The sequence below is a fragment of the Lissotriton helveticus genome, chromosome 7 (genome assembly GCF_964261635.1).
Source record: "Lissotriton helveticus chromosome 7, aLisHel1.1, whole genome shotgun sequence".
Classification (NCBI taxonomy): domain Eukaryota; kingdom Metazoa; phylum Chordata; class Amphibia; order Caudata; family Salamandridae; genus Lissotriton; species Lissotriton helveticus.
This window is the reverse complement of record NC_136068.1, coordinates 1,282,691,743-1,282,708,052: the sequence shown is the minus strand read 5'-3', so window position 1 is coordinate 1,282,708,052 and position 16,310 is coordinate 1,282,691,743. Positions and strand designations below refer to the sequence as shown.

General features: G+C 44.7%; 1 protein-coding gene across 2 annotated transcripts in view; it reads left to right on the top strand.

Annotated features, from left to right (window-relative positions):
- GRB2 (growth factor receptor bound protein 2) overlaps window positions 1–16,310 on the top strand; it is a 260,087-nt gene that overhangs the window by 214,634 nt on the left and 29,143 nt on the right. For both annotated transcript variants that reach the window (XM_078654511.1, XM_078654512.1), the window contains exon 5: window positions 2,775–2,943. In XM_078654511.1, coding sequence (XP_078510637.1) covers window positions 2,775–2,943 — 169 coding nt within the window. The remainder of the gene's footprint in view (window positions 1–2,774; window positions 2,944–16,310) is intronic.

Sequence of the window (16,310 nt, the reverse complement as noted above, 5' to 3'; positions counted from 1 at the left end):
AGTGCTCGGTCTTAGTGATAGCCTACAACTTCAGCTCTTTTCACCGCTGTTCTGTTTCAGTTAGATTCCCAAGCAACTGCCTGCACATCTGTATTCCTTATCTAGGTACTATTGAGCTTTAGGGTGAGAGCAGAGCATCCACATTCAGAAGAGCTATTCAATCTAGCTCTTTTAAAGACTAATAGAAACCTCAGCCTGCTTCCTTTCACTGGGGTGGCCGAGTGAGCTAAAGAATGGTGATGGATTAAACCCAGATCAGTTGACTGGGGGTGAGTGTTTGATTTGCTCAAACGCTCCGTCCATCATCCCCTTTTGTATTGCTTCCTTTCAGAGGCACCTTAAGGAGTGATTCTTATAAATGATTTGTGGTGACGGAATACAGTTTAGAAGAATACGTTCCTTACCATAAATAATTTTGCACTCTTAGCACCCTCTTGTCCGTGACGGCATTGCTTTGTGTTATGCTATGATTTTTATGTTTGACTTTATTTGGATATGGGGCTATGTCCCTGGCTGTCTCATGGTTTGGAACAAATGGCGAAACTGGAACCATGGGCGCTTGTGGTCTTCAGTTGTACTTGCTGCATTACTTCTGTTAGTTTTCTAGATTCTCCAGTATTGGGGTGTCTTTCATAGATTCACATGCTTGAATCATTCCCCGTCGTCGTAGTGGGAGTCCCACGGTACATAAAAAAGCAATGATATGCACTTAACAACCAGAAAACCTTGGTGATAAACAACCAGGAAGTAAAGTAGCCCTGGGCTACAAGAGAAAAACGTCCACACTTATGACTATCATAGTCATTTTGTATAGTCCAAACTGCAGCCAATCCGGCGACAGCACCCACCAGAATGTTCTCCCCAGAGGCTCAGGTTCTCAGATTTTCTACCACACGTCGTGTGAAGGGAGTCTCCCTGTGCTCTGCTCAGTACTTCACTTTTTTGTCTGGATTTCACTCCTTTTAGGATGTCATCTACTAAAAAAACTCACTTCAGGCCTTGTGAATCTTGTGGGAAGCTCCGGCTTTTTTCAGAAGATCCCCACAAAAAGTGCATCTACTGCCTTTATCCAGATCACGAGGTGAGAGATTGTAAAATCTACAGGACCTTCCCTCAGAAGACACTCCGAGATAGGGAAGGATGCCTACTTTTGTGGCTACAGAAGATTAAAGACCAGGATAACCCTTTATCTGAGGTGGGATGTGTGGTCTCAGGGTTCTCAGTATCCCTCCAGAAAGAGGATGGCTGAGAAAGATTTATCTTCTCCTGGGGCTAAGGTGTTGAGGAAAGTTCAACCCTCCAAGGGTTCTGCCTTGCCTTCTACAAAAAAAGCTTCTCCACCTTCTGGATCTTCATCTGTATCCCCCCCTAAAAAGACTGGAAAGTCTCTGGCGTCTAAAAAGCTTCCTGAGAAGGATTTTCCTCAGAAGAAGACGACCCCGCCGTCGACGATGCGTCTCCTCCGTCGACGATTATCATCGTCGATGCTACTTCAACGTCGACAGTCACCTTCTCGTCACCGAGGCCCAAGATTATAATGTTGCAGTTAAACCCATCTCGTCGACGAAGGTAATGCCATCTATCGTCGACACTCCGTCGTCGGCGACAAAGGGAAGAAAAATCCCGTCGACGAAGACCACCTCGGCAGCGGCTACATAGTCAACGAAAACTACCTCGTCGACGAAGACTGGCTTGACGTCGACGACCTCATCATTGGCGAAGTCTGCCTCCTTGTTGACTGCCGCATCGTCGACGAAAATTGCCTTGTCGACGAAGGATACCTCGTCGTCTAAGATATCGTCGACGAAGATTACACCGTCGACTAAGTTAAATGTCTCGTCGGCGGTCACTGTCCTAGCACCACCTCATTCGGCGACGGCAAAGCCGTCGATGCCTCTTCTGTCATCTTGCACTGAACTGCAAGTATGGTCCACCACACCGTCTACGGCCTCCTTTGCCCCACCGGCTACGACAGCTTCTTTGCTAGAAAGACGTGGCTTGTCATTGCAAGCTCTTTCACCACTTAAATGACCTGATCCCTCGTATCTGCCTGCTGTTTCCGTCCAAGTCACAACTGAAATTGCAAGACAACTTAGAACTAAACAGGCCACCTTGTTTTGCACAATAAGGCCATCTGACGACTTGCCATGAAGGCTCAACACTGATTAGAAAGCAAGTTGTTGCTTTATTTTGGCCACTGCTGATATGCCATTAATAGTGCTGGCATTTGCAATCTTTGTCCAGAAATAGAAGTTCTATACATGTAAAACATTTTTCTTGCTTTGGTGACAGAGCCTTCCAGTGCCTACCCCTTGAAAGAAGGTTGGTGTAAATGCTAGAAAGGAATGATGTCATACCTGTTTCCCCCTATTTATGGATCATAATCTTTGAGATTGTAGAGTGCTGAATCTTAAAAATGTACTACTATAGCAAAGGCCACTGCTGATACCCTACTGGTGTTCCAGACTGCAGTCTATCCCAAAACAAAAGGTATTCACGTGTAACCAATTCTCCTAACTTCAGTGTCCAATCGTTTCAGTTGATCCAGGCCAGTGTAAATACTTGAAATGACAACACCCATAGACTTTTTCCTCTATTTATGGACCATAGTACTGGAGTTCATGTACCACTGAACCTTAAACATTTACTAGACTATTGTTAATGAAAGCCTGTGAATTCTTTTTTAGCAAGAATGTTAAGAACTCATGGGGGTTGGCATGACAACTTGGGAAAAAAATGTCAAATACGATAAAAACAATTTGTTTTTCTTGTAGATTTGGAAATGATGTCCAGCACTTTAAAGTGCTGAGAGATGGTGCTGGGAAGTATTTCCTTTGGGTAGTGAAGTTCAATTCTCTGAATGAGCTGGTTGATTACCACAGGTCCACATCTGTCTCCAGAAACCAACAGATCTTCCTTCGGGACATTGAGCAAGTGCCACAGGTAAATACTTTAATAAGCGGCAGCCAAGGGACTGCACTGCTGATAGATGTCTATTGCATGCGGATGATGTAATGTTGTGCAGAGGTAAGATCATATAGAGGTTGAATGTGGGAAGTGCTCTGTTTTGCTGGGCACAGCTTGAAACATGTAATAGAGTAGTGAATGCTCCCTAAGGGATTGGATGTGTGTGCAAGTGGACACTATCTAGTCACAGGCAAACAATAATAAATTAACTTTTCATTAAAAAAAGTCTGTTTTATTAAAATGAAATAACTGATTGATAGTTTATGTAAAATATTTAATTAATTTCAACATGGAGAGTTTTTGCATGCTTTCTGCTTTAACACCTGATGATTGGTTGATCTAAGAGTGGTCATCTGTATGTCTTTCTGACAAATCAGTGTTGAAATGAATTTTCAGAAAGCGGGATTGATTTTCTAATGAATACATAACAACAACCACTGACGTCTGACAGCTTCTTTCGCTCCTTTGAGCAAACCAAAGCCATATATCAAAAATATGGTGATCCTCAAGAGAAGGACACCACAAAGGTAGAATATACTGACTGCATTACCAACTCAGCTGCACTGCTTACAAGGTATCCTCAGATATTGGGTTCTACTTAATCACATTAACTAATAGTGTTGTTACGGCCAACATAACAAAGGAAGGAGTAGAACCGGTAGACAAATGGCCAAGGAGATCAGTATTAAGACACAATTCCTGGTGGAGTATCTGAATTGTGCCCAGAGATGCAAACCTTACAATTTCTTAAAAGGTACCTTACTGTTTGGTGATGACCTGCTGGAAATGCTCTTTCCATATGTTGCCATTTCTATTGCAGGAACTACATTAACAGCAGAAGCTGTGACAGTGAAGTAGTCTGTATATAATGAATGACTTAGAGGAACAAGTTTCAAAGACAGAGATAGGCATTGTACATTCGTTGGAAAAAACAATTCACCTCCAGGGGAATCTTAATTATTATAACCATAAGCGCTGAATTGTCCCACCGCCACGCATCGTCCTGGCGCACTTTTTAGAAGAACATAATACAACACACTTTTCTTTTTGAAAGCCAATTGGTAACCCATGAATCTGCATCATAGGAATTCTCACTGCAGTCATAAATGTAGAATATTCCCATCAGCATGCAGGAAGCCTGGAACAATTCTCATTATTCAACTGATACAACTTTCATTGGTGGTCGACATTTTCAAAATTCCAGCTGTGTGCCACCTACTTAGTATAGAGCAGGTTATCATGTTGACATTTCCTCTCTGCAATACCTAATTTAAACAGAAGGAAAAACCTGCATTGGAACACCTATCTGAATTTTTTTTAATTAAAACTCTTAGCATAGATAGGCTTTAAACTTATGTATTACAGGAAAAATTAAGGAAAGGGCGCTTGCTAAGCTAAGAGTGCATTAAGTTAAAAATGTCTGCACCTCCTTTAAGCAGCCAGCAGCTTCCTCCTCCTAGCGTGTACTGTACTGGTATTTTGCCTCACAGCTTCAGTTGTGTTTTCTGGCTCGTGCTGACTGGATCCTTTAATGCATATGTGGATTTCCTACCTATTTGTTGAGGTTTTAACCCTCAGCTAATATTTTTATTTTAATTGGACAATTTACACGCATCTTCTCCTTCATCAACCGTTTTCCCACATTTGTTAGATATTTTCACTCTCAATGCCTTCACTATGGTGTAGTGCCCCTCCTGTGGGAGGGAGAAGGCTGCAAACAGACTTTCACTCTTTGTGTGGTCTGTGTACCATCGACCCACTCTGGTTCAAGCTGTGAAGTCTGTCAGAAAATGACGAGAACAGCATTCCAGAACGAGGCGATCTGCTTTAGGGAATACTTGAAATACTTAAGGGCTGAAGAGGAGGGAAGAAAAAAGAAAGCTGGACTGAGAGGGGCAGCCCTCTATTAGATCCTTTCCTTCTTCCAGAAGAGCGATCTATAAAGTTTCATGGAGAAAAAGTCACACATAATCACCAATGCTCAAGGTAAAAAAAAATGGTCAAGTCAGGGAGTACTCCCTCTAAACTAATATATTTCCACGGATACTCCTGGCCAAACTGTGCTTAAACAGCGTGCTTGTTCTATCTACTGATGTGTCATCAATAATAACGTTTTTTTTAAACACCACCACATAATTTTGGTCTTGTGAGGCTCTGCTTAATTTTGCGTGTGTGAGTACAAATTATTGCCTCAGCTTCTGCTCCATACCGGACATGGATATAGTGTCTTCCAAACTTGAAAGCCCTTTGCGGCCTGTGATGGGTGAGGAGACCCAGAGCCATCCCCACCATTCTAGACACACTCGATGGTCACAGGAGCATCAGCCGGTGTCAAGACAAGCCTTTACATTGACATGTTTGCAGTCAAGGGACAGTTTGATGGCATTTATGGTGTAGCAGAAACTTTACCAGTGGTGGAGTTGCCGATGTTTAAAGCATTACTGATGAAGCAGTCTTTGATGCCGGTGCGATCACCGTCAATATATTAATTGTCAAAATGTTCAAGATTTACTTCCAATCCACGGCAATTCAAGTCGGAATATACACACAGTAAAAAAAATCGACTTTAAGGCTCTGTTCTGTGAGCCCCTACGCAGGGTCTCCTTCTGGATGCTTGTCCTTTTTCATACTGCTCACGCCATTATCAAATAAAGTGCTTAGAATGACCATTCCAGTTATTGATCCACCCCATTGTACACAATGTCTCCAGTTTGTAAGATGCCAATACTAACTTCACCATTTGTTCCAGCCCATCGGCCTATCTCGCGTGCATCCTCAAAGAGACCTTAAAAAAGTTGGTCAGCTACTGGTTCTCCATCATGTTCAAGACATTCCACCACTGATTACTTCTCAACATATATGCCCAAGTCACCAACACCTTCACCACTAAACAAATGGTGGATGACTTTACCACTTTTCAGGAAGTTCCTATTAGAGTAGCTTATACAAAAATATGTAAAAATCCTAAAATAACTGTCTTCTTAATTATGGAGATGCTCCATCTGAGAAGAGCTCTGAGACGGTTACCTATGGTTCTGGATTTTTCTGAACTAGTAGAAGGGTAATTTCACTCTCCAACAATCATTAAGATCACTACAACCAGGCTACTCAAAATGGTAAAGCACTTAGAACAAGATTCTTCATATTGATGCTGGGATCCAAAACCACAATCAGTCATTGTGTCTGCTGTAAAGGAAAATAATGCACCAGAAACTCCTTCACACTTTCCAAGCAAAATGATTGATTCTGCAGAACGCAAAGCCTGTGTTATCCGCTGCTGCAGCTCCCTCAAAACAACCAGTGACTCAGCTCTGTCAAGGAGATAGTTGGATCAGTGTAGGAAACACTATCTTTCTTTGTAGACAATTTACCATGGAACCGCTGGTTTCAAAATGTGTATGTGACCAGTGCAGCTATTGATTCCATTGATTTGTCTACCACCCGCTGCAAGTGTCACTTAAATATGCTTCCAGGTTAAGATTAACCTCCTAGAAACCAGGCGCACAACTAACGATTTTAAATCTTCCCATGTCAGGTTCAGTTCTCATAGATACTTCCAAGTGCAGATTCTTCACTTAGTAAAAACTCCAGGCAGAGAGATTCAGAGATTTTGCTCAGCATTGCTCGGACACACAGCATTGTGCCGCTCTATTTCAACTTCTGTACAAAAGGGGGTGGTGATGGACGGAGCATCTGAACCAATCAAACACTCACACCCAGTCAAAAGATCTGGGTTTAATCCATCACCGTTCTTTAGCCCACTCTGCCACCCCAGGTCAGACATGGCTATATGCAAATCAGTCTGACCCTGTGCCTCATGGGAACAGTCCAGCCCGAACTGCCAAGCCATGCCTTCCCTGGACCGGAAACAAGCTTCCGAGGACCGGTTTCTGGCATTACAGCCGTCTTCAGCCCGGCTTGCTTGAATCCAGTGGCAAAGTGAGCAAGGGACTCACGTCTGAGCATACCCTGCCACACTTATGGCGGCCCCTCCCCCCTTTGTATCGCTATTTCAACTTCTGCCAGCTCTAGAAGTGGCACAGAAGCCACATAAACATACCACCCCTGCACAGTGATGTTTTCAGCGCTTTTGGACGTGGATCGGAATCTCGTCCCTCAACTTTCTTGTTCTTTTGACAAATGCTCTCAAAATTTTCCTTCACTGCTCAAGGAAAAGTATCCCCTCCGAAAACAATCTGGTATAAACTTGTAGGGACTGTCACAAGCAGATGTCTGTGACCGATCCTCACCAGGTATGTCTCTGACACTGAATGAATCCCAAGGTGATTCAGGACAGCGAAGCTCTGTGTCACTGAATTCCATCAAAAGGTGCATAATGGGCGTTTTTCCGAGCCCTAGGAATCCAAAGAGGTTTCCAGGTGGGCTACACTCAGCAGGTCTGTTTTTGAAACATTCGGTGCCTCTTGATTCCACTGCGTGACCCCCTCCATAAACCTCTCCCCTACACCCAACTCTGGGGCCAAAACCTAACCCGCCTTTGAATCAGGTACCACGTTCTACGCTGGTCCCTGCCAATTCAATGCCAGAGGAAGAACCCATTGTCTTATCGGTCTCTGAAGTGAACCCAGCACAAACACCGACCAAAGTTATGCCCTCTACAACATTTGGTGCAGCCAGTCCATCCTGATTCTGATTCAGACAACTTCTCCAGGAAAATTTAAGGTACAGTCATAAGCAACCCTTGCCTTTCCACAGAGTAAAGACAAAGAAATGAACTACCATTCTACTGTGATCTTTGAGCCCCTTAAAGATAACTGTCTCAACTGCCACTGGCCGGGCATGATGGGATACAATTGGTATGCTATTCCTGAAAGGACGAATGACAGGATTTCTCAGAGGGGTGCCAGCCCAGCCGAGCCCAAGATGGCACTCGGCGCTTAACCCAGGAGCTCTCGCCCAGGACCTGACTCGCAATGGCATTGCCTGGCCCCACTGATCGCAGCCGGTAGTGAGGCGCCCCTGGCAGTTGTCGCATAGTCAGGGGCTCTTAAGGCCATCTGAATAATAGTGCAGAAGTTGGGGTCCAGGACCGCGGCAGCTGTCACCAGATGGAAGCAGCCTGAAGGTTGCTGGCGTGCGCTGCTCCCGATTCAGCTAGAGAGGTGCTGACACGTGTAGCGGTTTCTGAGGAGGTGGCGGGGGGCACTGCATGAGCTCAGTGGTGCCCCGCCTTGCTTGGACATATCGCACATTATGGGCTCCCGTTTTGGAGCCTTGATGTGGCACATGCGGCCTGGGACGGTCTCTCTCTTCCCTATCTTAAGGGCCTTGTGTAGAGCAGACCACGCTAAGGAGCGAGAGGGCAGAGAGCTGAGCCCCTGCAACTGAGGTGCACCTGGGGACATGTACAGGGCCCCATCTTTCGGAGATTTCAGGTAGGGCTAGGATTCTGTGGTAGGGGACACTGTTCTGGTTGGACCCATCCCATGCATGGTGAGCGTCCTGCGGAGAAATTAGTCTGCTGCTGGGGAGGAGGTTATGGACGGGATTGGGTTATTCCTTAGCCAGTGAAGACAGAAGAGCACTCATTTATGTCCCCCTAATTGTCGATGTGGTGCTGGCTACTGGGGGATTTCCATGACATGTACTGCTGTGACCGTGAGTGGTGACTTTGTAGACGAGCTTCATCACGTCAAGGTGGTGCCCCCATATTCTTGTGATGCTGGCACATCAATCAACAAGAGGGTCGAAGTGATGCCCCCTTTCGGACAGCCCCTTGGTTTATGACTAACCCTGACCAATGTGTGGGACTAGAGGCTCCTGGCTACAAGTGTGAGCAGCGGCATGGCCATTATCAGGAGAACAGTCAGAATACCCCAGTCTGAACCACGAGTGTTCTTACTCCGCAAGCCCTACCACGCACGACTTCACCACGGGCTTGTGGACGGACTGAAGCAGGGACAGATCCACTGTGAGGTAAGGGGTGGTGGTTTGGGGTACTTTAGTGGGCTTGGGGGAGGTCGGGTTATTTTAAGTGGGGCTGGAAGGTGGTCGGGGTACTTTTGTGACCTGGGGTTGGGTGTTTTGTGGGCTGGGGGTGGGTCGGGTAGGTTTGTGGACCAGGGGCAGTCTACCTTCGGACGGAAGCGGGAAGAGATTTGTGGTGAGGTAAGTGGAGGTGGGTTGGGGTAATTTTGTGGGCTTGGGGGAGTCAGGGTTGTTTGGTAGGCTTGGGGTAGTTAGGGTTGTTTTGTAGACTTGGAGTGGGTTGGGGTAGGCTTATGAACTGGGGGTGGGTCGGGGTATTTTTGGGGGGGTTGGGGTACTTTTCGGGGGTGGGGGTAGTTTTAGGGGGTGGGTCGGGGTAGTTTTAGGGGGTGGGTCGGGGTTATTTTGGCGAGTGGGGATGGGTCGGGAGTAGTTTGGGCTGGGGGTTGGTCGTGGGTAGGTTTGTGTGCTGGGAGTGGGTTGGGGTCGTTTTCTGCGCTAGGGGTGGGTCAGGGATAGTTTTGTGGGTTGGGGGTTGGTCAGGGGTAGTTTTGTGGGCTAGGTCTGGATCGTTTTCTGGACTGGGGGTGGGTCGGGTAGTTTTTTGGGCAGTTTTCTGGGCAGAGTTGGAGGTAGTTTTCAGAACTGGGGGGGATTGGGGATATTTTTCAGGGCTGGGGGGATCTGGGCAGAATCCGAGGCCCCCCAAAAATTTCATGACCTGCCTCTTTGCAGAGATTGACTGAAATGGTTGTAGTCTGGGCAGTCCTCAAACAGAATTTATCAAAGCTCCGGAAAGACCTACAAGAACTGGGGAACAGAGTGGACCAACTAGAAACAACCATAGATGAGCTTATCATGGATCTTGAGGAATATCGCTCCTCTTCGGACACCATGACTGAACAATTGATCACACTCCAGGAGAAGCCGTAAGATCTCGAAAATTGGTCTCTCTGATGTAACCTTCAGATTCGGGGAGTGTCCCTGGCAAAGAGGGCAAGGACATGAAAGGTTTTATTCAAGGCCCGGCGACTCCCTCCTCGATGACCGTGGGCCAGTCTCCCTGCGCATTGATAGGGCACACTTGGGCAGACCCAGGAATGGGGTCTTGAAGTGCACTCCTGACAGTCTCATGTGTTTTCACTACTTTGAAGATCAAGGGGCCATCTTGGAAGCTGCGTGGTGGCCCAATAAGATACAATGGCGACAATCTTCAAATCTTTCAGGACTTCTCTCCGACCACACTGATCAAGAGAGGATCGCTTTGCCCAGTTACCAAGTTTCTACACAACAACAAGGTTAAATATCATTGGGGATAGCCCTTTCGTATACTGTCTGACTGGCAGGGTAAGCATTGGTCCATCAGGTTTTTGAAAAAAGTGTGCTCAGAATTAAATATCCCCTCCCCAGAGCCTGAGACAGATTCCCAAGAGAGCTGATCCAGCGGAAGTGCCCTTAATGGACACAAGTACAGAAGGAATGCAAAAGGGGCAATCCCCAAACAGGAAGAAGTCCCTCAAGAACAGCAATCCACCTTTGACCTTGTACAAAGAGTTAGTGGTATATCCATGCCGAGCCCGCAGTCCTCGTTGACCTCTATTTCAGACAACGAGTTGGCCCCTAATTGATCCTGTCATTGGACGCCTAAGGTGTTCGAGTTGAGATGCGGGCTGCTCCCGGGCCCACAACATTCATAGTAATGTTGCTCTGTGACAGCAGGCGTTGCTGCCCCAGGTGGGCAACATCTTGGACTGGTGTTGACAGATGCCTTATTCCCCTTCAGGTTTGATCCTTTCTTCCATATTGGACTGCAGATGTCACTCAGGAGCCACATGGAGAGTTTTCAAGCTACAACGATGTTCTTTGTTTATTCTGTGTTCTGTTTTTTTAGGATTGTTTTGAGGAAATTGGGGTTTTGGTAGGGAACAGTTGTCTGTCATCCTTGTTCTCTATATTTATACTGTAAGCAATAACACCTAAAAGTGTTAGATTATATAAAAACAAATACGGAAACCAGCAAATACTATATTCATAGTAGTCTCGTTGATAGTGGTAATGGTGATAGCATAATTAATCCGACCTGTAAAATCTTTTTTTGGATCCGACACATCAAGGGTGAGTTCATGACCATTGCATTTTGTGTGCGAGTTATGGCTTTTGTGCAAGTTATGGACTGTGAAGTTAAGCATAGCTGGTTAATTTCATTGGTGTTTAGGCTTTGTACCCACAACTCCACTTTTTCTGTAGTCTTGCAGTGAACAATTCTCTCTCTCGAAATCTCTCTGCATCTCTATCGCTGAGAGAGAGAGATAGAGAGAGAGAAAGAAAGGGAGCAAGACATGCTTCCTTATTCTGTTGTTTTTTTCAAGAAAGTCTTCCCAACCATACGTAAAAACTTTCACTCAACATCATTTGGCCTTAGCATTGCTTACTTTCTCTTTTCATACGGAAACCTTTTCCTTGTCACAGAAATTCCATCTCTGCTTTGTTAAATATCCTTCCTGTGTTAGAAAGCACAGATTTACCCACTTAATATCGATCTAGTTTGTCTCCCTGATTTTTATCTTCACAAGAAATGTCCCCTGCTGCCAGAAAAGTCATGAAGGATAGGGAGAAAATTCACCTGTATAGGCTCCAGGAAGAACAATATAGAGGTTCAAACGGCGTAGACAGGGTGCCTCTTACCACTGTTTATTCCAGTATGTCCATTTGGAGATCTAAAGAGAAATCAAGACTTGGAAAATGTTGTCCTACCTTGTCCAGTCAACGTTAAAAGATGTGTCAACATCAAGGCATTCAATGACATGAACGGCAGGCAGGATTCCGAGCTCATCACAGCACCGAGTTGGTGATGCTCTCGGTGCTGGATGAACTAAGAGGCCTGGCTGACGGTAAGAAACCGAGCGCCCTGATTCTGTTAGACCTTTCAGCGGCGTTCGATACCGTCAGCCATGCTCTGCTTCTGGAAAGAGTGAGTGATTTTGGTATTAAAGGCCTGGCCCTCAGATGGTTGCAATCCTTCCTTTTGGGTAGGACTCAAAGGATACAACTTGGGGACGAAATCTCCGAGGTGGGGACGTTAGAATGTGGGGTGCCTCAGGGCTCGGCCCTGTCCCCACTTCTATTTAACCTCTACCTGCAACCCCTGATTGCTTCTCTGGCGCGCATGGGCTGCACAGTATTTAACTACGCGGACGACACGCAGCTGTTGCTGAGTGTCGATAACACAAGTGCCGCACAACTCCAAACCCAGAACATCTTGAGGTACACGGTCCAATGGATGACGGAAAACCTCCTGAAAATCAATCCAGACAAGACCGAGGTATTGGTGATTCCATCTGCCACCTCACCATGGTGCGACCTCTATTGGCCTGCGGAGTTAGGCCCGGCTCCAAAACCTAGCCTGAATGTAAAGAGCCTGGGGATCAAACTAGATTGCGACCTATCAATGATCAATCAGATTTCTTCCGTGGTGGGAAGCTGTACCAACATCATCCGACAGCTACGGAAGCTAGTCCCTGTCATCTCCCAAACCATGATGCGCTCTATCGTTGCAGCCACCGTGATCTCGAGGATAGATTACGGAAATGCCCTCTATCTCGGCCTGCCGAAAACCCTGACAAATAGGTTACAGGTTGTCATGAACGATGCAGCACGTCTCATCTTTAGGTTACCAAGACGATCCAAAGCATCGCCCCTGTTACAGAGCCTGCACTGGCTCCCTATTAAAGAGCGAGTGGAATTCAAGAATCTGTGTATAGCTCATAAGGCAATCTATGGTCTGGCACCCGCCTACATCAAAGACCGCTTGGTGGTGTACAGTCCAATGAGAACTCTTAGATCCTCAGATTCTCAATTATTGGTCTGTCCCGGGTTCAAACTTGTAACCAAGGGAGGGAGAGCCTTCTCTGTGTTAGTTCCTCAGTTATGGAACACATTACCTGAGTCGCTGCGCAGGGAAGAGAACCTCCTACGCTTTAGAAAGGTGCTAAAAACATTGCTGTTTAGAAGGTCCATGAGTGCCATCTAGGCTAGTGGATGTCTTTTCTGTATTGCTAAGTTATTGTTTGTACCATCAATTTCCGAGCGCCTAGAGACCTGCAGGTGATTGGGTGCGTTATAAGTAAAAAATAACAATAACAATAACACACGTTTTCCCTGAACCCGTCAACAGACTGGATCAGGAAATTAGAATGATTCCTTATACTTCAAATTAAGAATATACCTGAGCATACTGTGTCTTGTGAGTAACGTCTCAAGTGTAATTTTTTTTAATTTACTTCTCTTACAAAATACTTGTTCCCAGGTGCACATCACCATCCGCTTTTATGCATCAGCCACAGTGCCTGTGTCGCCTCAACTGCTGGTGGCGCATTCTGTGAAACCTACGCTTTTAGTCGTACAAGGGTACCCTAATATGCCCAATGACCTTTTTGGCAACTTTTATTAGCAGTGCTTCACAAAGAACTAATTTAGGTGTAAACATTAAACAATAATGCCAACTCCCGAAGTTAGAATCGATACAACTGTATGAAACATTTATTTGAAAACATTTGAACTTGCACCACTGATCTAGCACTCAAAAGCCGTTTACACAGTGATATAACTGGAAAACAAGTGTAAAATACAGATTTACAAAACAGAATGAGCAATAGGAACAAGCTACAGAGATGAGCTGGATGAGAAAATTGTTGATTCTAACTAGTAGCAAGATTACTGTAGCTAATGGCAAATTTGCTTATATACGTTGACAGCATTTCGGCCATACATGTTAATAAAAAGTTCATCAGGACAAAAAGTTAGTCAAGGAGTATTGTAAGGAAAGGAGGCAAATTATTCTGAATTGTGCTAGGAATTTAACTAGAATCATTAAAAAAAGATTTATTGGAGTAACATGGCCCACAATGAAAACATGCACCGCACGCTGCAGTTTGAAAGTATTCCATTATTTAATAAAATGCATGGTACCCCGATTTTGAAACAAATAGTGGATCTGTACAGAATGAACTATTATAAACTTCAACATTAGTATGGTGTACAAGTGGGCTACAGAAGCATGTGTGAGGCAAAAAACAAGTCATAGTTGCCTATGGAGTTTAAATTTTCATGTAATATAGAAATGTAGCATAAAGATGGACATACCAATCCTTCCAGAAAAATAAAATAAATGTTATCCGCAATGGAGATTTGCAGTGACTTACTAAAGTACCTGATAAATTACAGTTCAAGCTGCAGCTGACAGAGCAACCATCACAAATTAACTGAAGGATTCAGCCCACACATGATTATGTAACTTAATAAAGATAGAGGTGATTATGGGAGTCAATTACACTTTCACAAAATTATGGGCAGAACATGTTACGTGTGCTTGAAAAAAATCAAAATAGAGAAGCAAGTATAATAATGAGGCGAAAACTAAGTACACTAAGCACCCACAACAGACCTATCGCAAGTGACCAAGGACCATGAACAAGGTACCTCTCACGTGGATGGGATGGGACCGTCTCAAAATGACAGCCTCAGTATGTCGTGCCTGCTCATTAAGCCAGGTCTTCTGAAACCAGTTTCAACAGAATAGAAATGATAGTTTTTGAAGAATTTCTTCCATTTTTTAAACCAGTTTTGAGTTTTCTGTTTTACATGCTTATACAAATATGTAGTGGGCCAACAACATCAAAAATAGTGAGAGGTATCTCTGCGCACAATGATTTGAAAAAGTGTGACATTACTTGGTGGATATTGTATAACGTTTGCATTGTGATGCATGACGGTATGTGGGGATGCGTTTAGTCCATAAGGTGTGAAGTACTAGAACTAAAGATATGTAGACACCAGAACATGCGAGTCAAACCATGGCAGGCCTGGTCCTATTGTATAAAGAATGCAAGTGAGGACAAGTCATGGGGTGCAGTTAGTTAAAGGGCATAGCATGAGTTGCCTGACTCGTGATCTACAAGTATGTCCAAGGCTTAGGCAGGGGCGTTGGGCCTACAGATGCATCTGGTTGTTGGGGGCTAATGTGACTTGATATGGATGGGAGGATCTTAGGTGGCCTGGATATAATTTATTACAGTCTTTTAAAAACATTATTAAAAAAAATCAAATGTACCTGAGCCCAGAAGGGAGTAAATCTTGGTGCCATATATATGCAAATAGGAGAGGCTCTTACCATCATGTGGCCACACTTGGCGGAGTTAGTGGGTCACATAAATAAGACCGTTGGCTACAAATATTCAAGAGAAAAATATATTTTTGGGTTGGAAGAAACACTAGGAGAGAAAAAAAGGGATTTTGTGAAAGCAAATAAAAAGCAATTACATTATAATAGAAAAAATTAATTGAAAAGTACAAACCAGTGAAAAATGCTGATATACATATGCTTTAATGTTAAACATGTTCAGTAATTCAAATACATCATAAAAAGATGTACATTTCATAGGAATCTATGGATAGTGCATTTGTAACCAGATGACATGACCCGCCATTCAACATCGTTCTCAGTATGATACGTTCTGTAGTAGGGGATCTCTGTGTATAGTCATAATCTAGTGAATAGTCCCGCCCATGTGCGTGGACCCCGTAGCAATCAAAAATAATCTCGTAAGCTGTCTTCATTGCAGTCCTGCATAGACACTTAAGAGAAAATTAAAGACAATAATGCAGCCTGTACCTACAAGGCTACACTGTCCAGTACTTCAACTAGAGATGCCAAGGATATAACACATTTAACACAATCTGTCAAGTTTCACCCATAGAGAAACTTTCCTCCCCTCACCAAATCCTTGGAATGATAGAGAGGAAGGCAAGGACAGACAAGACTCCATAGGCTGCCATTATGTGTCTGGAAAAGGGATACCGTGTCTTTAAGGAACTCTCTGGAGACCCTCGGTATCCCAGCATGCTCAGCCCCTTCCTTTTACTTTCAGTTCTTTTTTCCGGCTCCTGCTAGCAGGACCCTGGAGCATTGAGCTCTCCCTTTTTGGGTGTTTTCTTAACTTTTTGGCACTTTTAAAGTGTTAGAGTGTGTTCACTCGACGTATTTTTGCCTCTTCTTCACTTTTCTGGTGATTTTGGCCACTCTTTTATCAAATATGCCTGCCTTATTTGAGAAATGTCCAGAGTGTGCCAGGAAGAAGGCAAGATCTGATCCACACAGGGTCTGTATCCTGTGTCTCCCTTCTTCTCATGTTCCTGGGACTTGTGAGATCTGCCTGCAGTTTTCCAGTAGGACCCTGAAGGACAGAGAGAAGGTCAGGCTCCAAGGACTGGAGCAAAGACAGCAAGGTCAAGGTGGGTCTGGGCAGGAAGGGGCTTCTCCCTCTGCCCGTGCTGAGGCCTCTGGGGGGCTCCCCAGTAAGAAGGCGGCCAGAAAACACCACCGGTCTCCGTCGGCA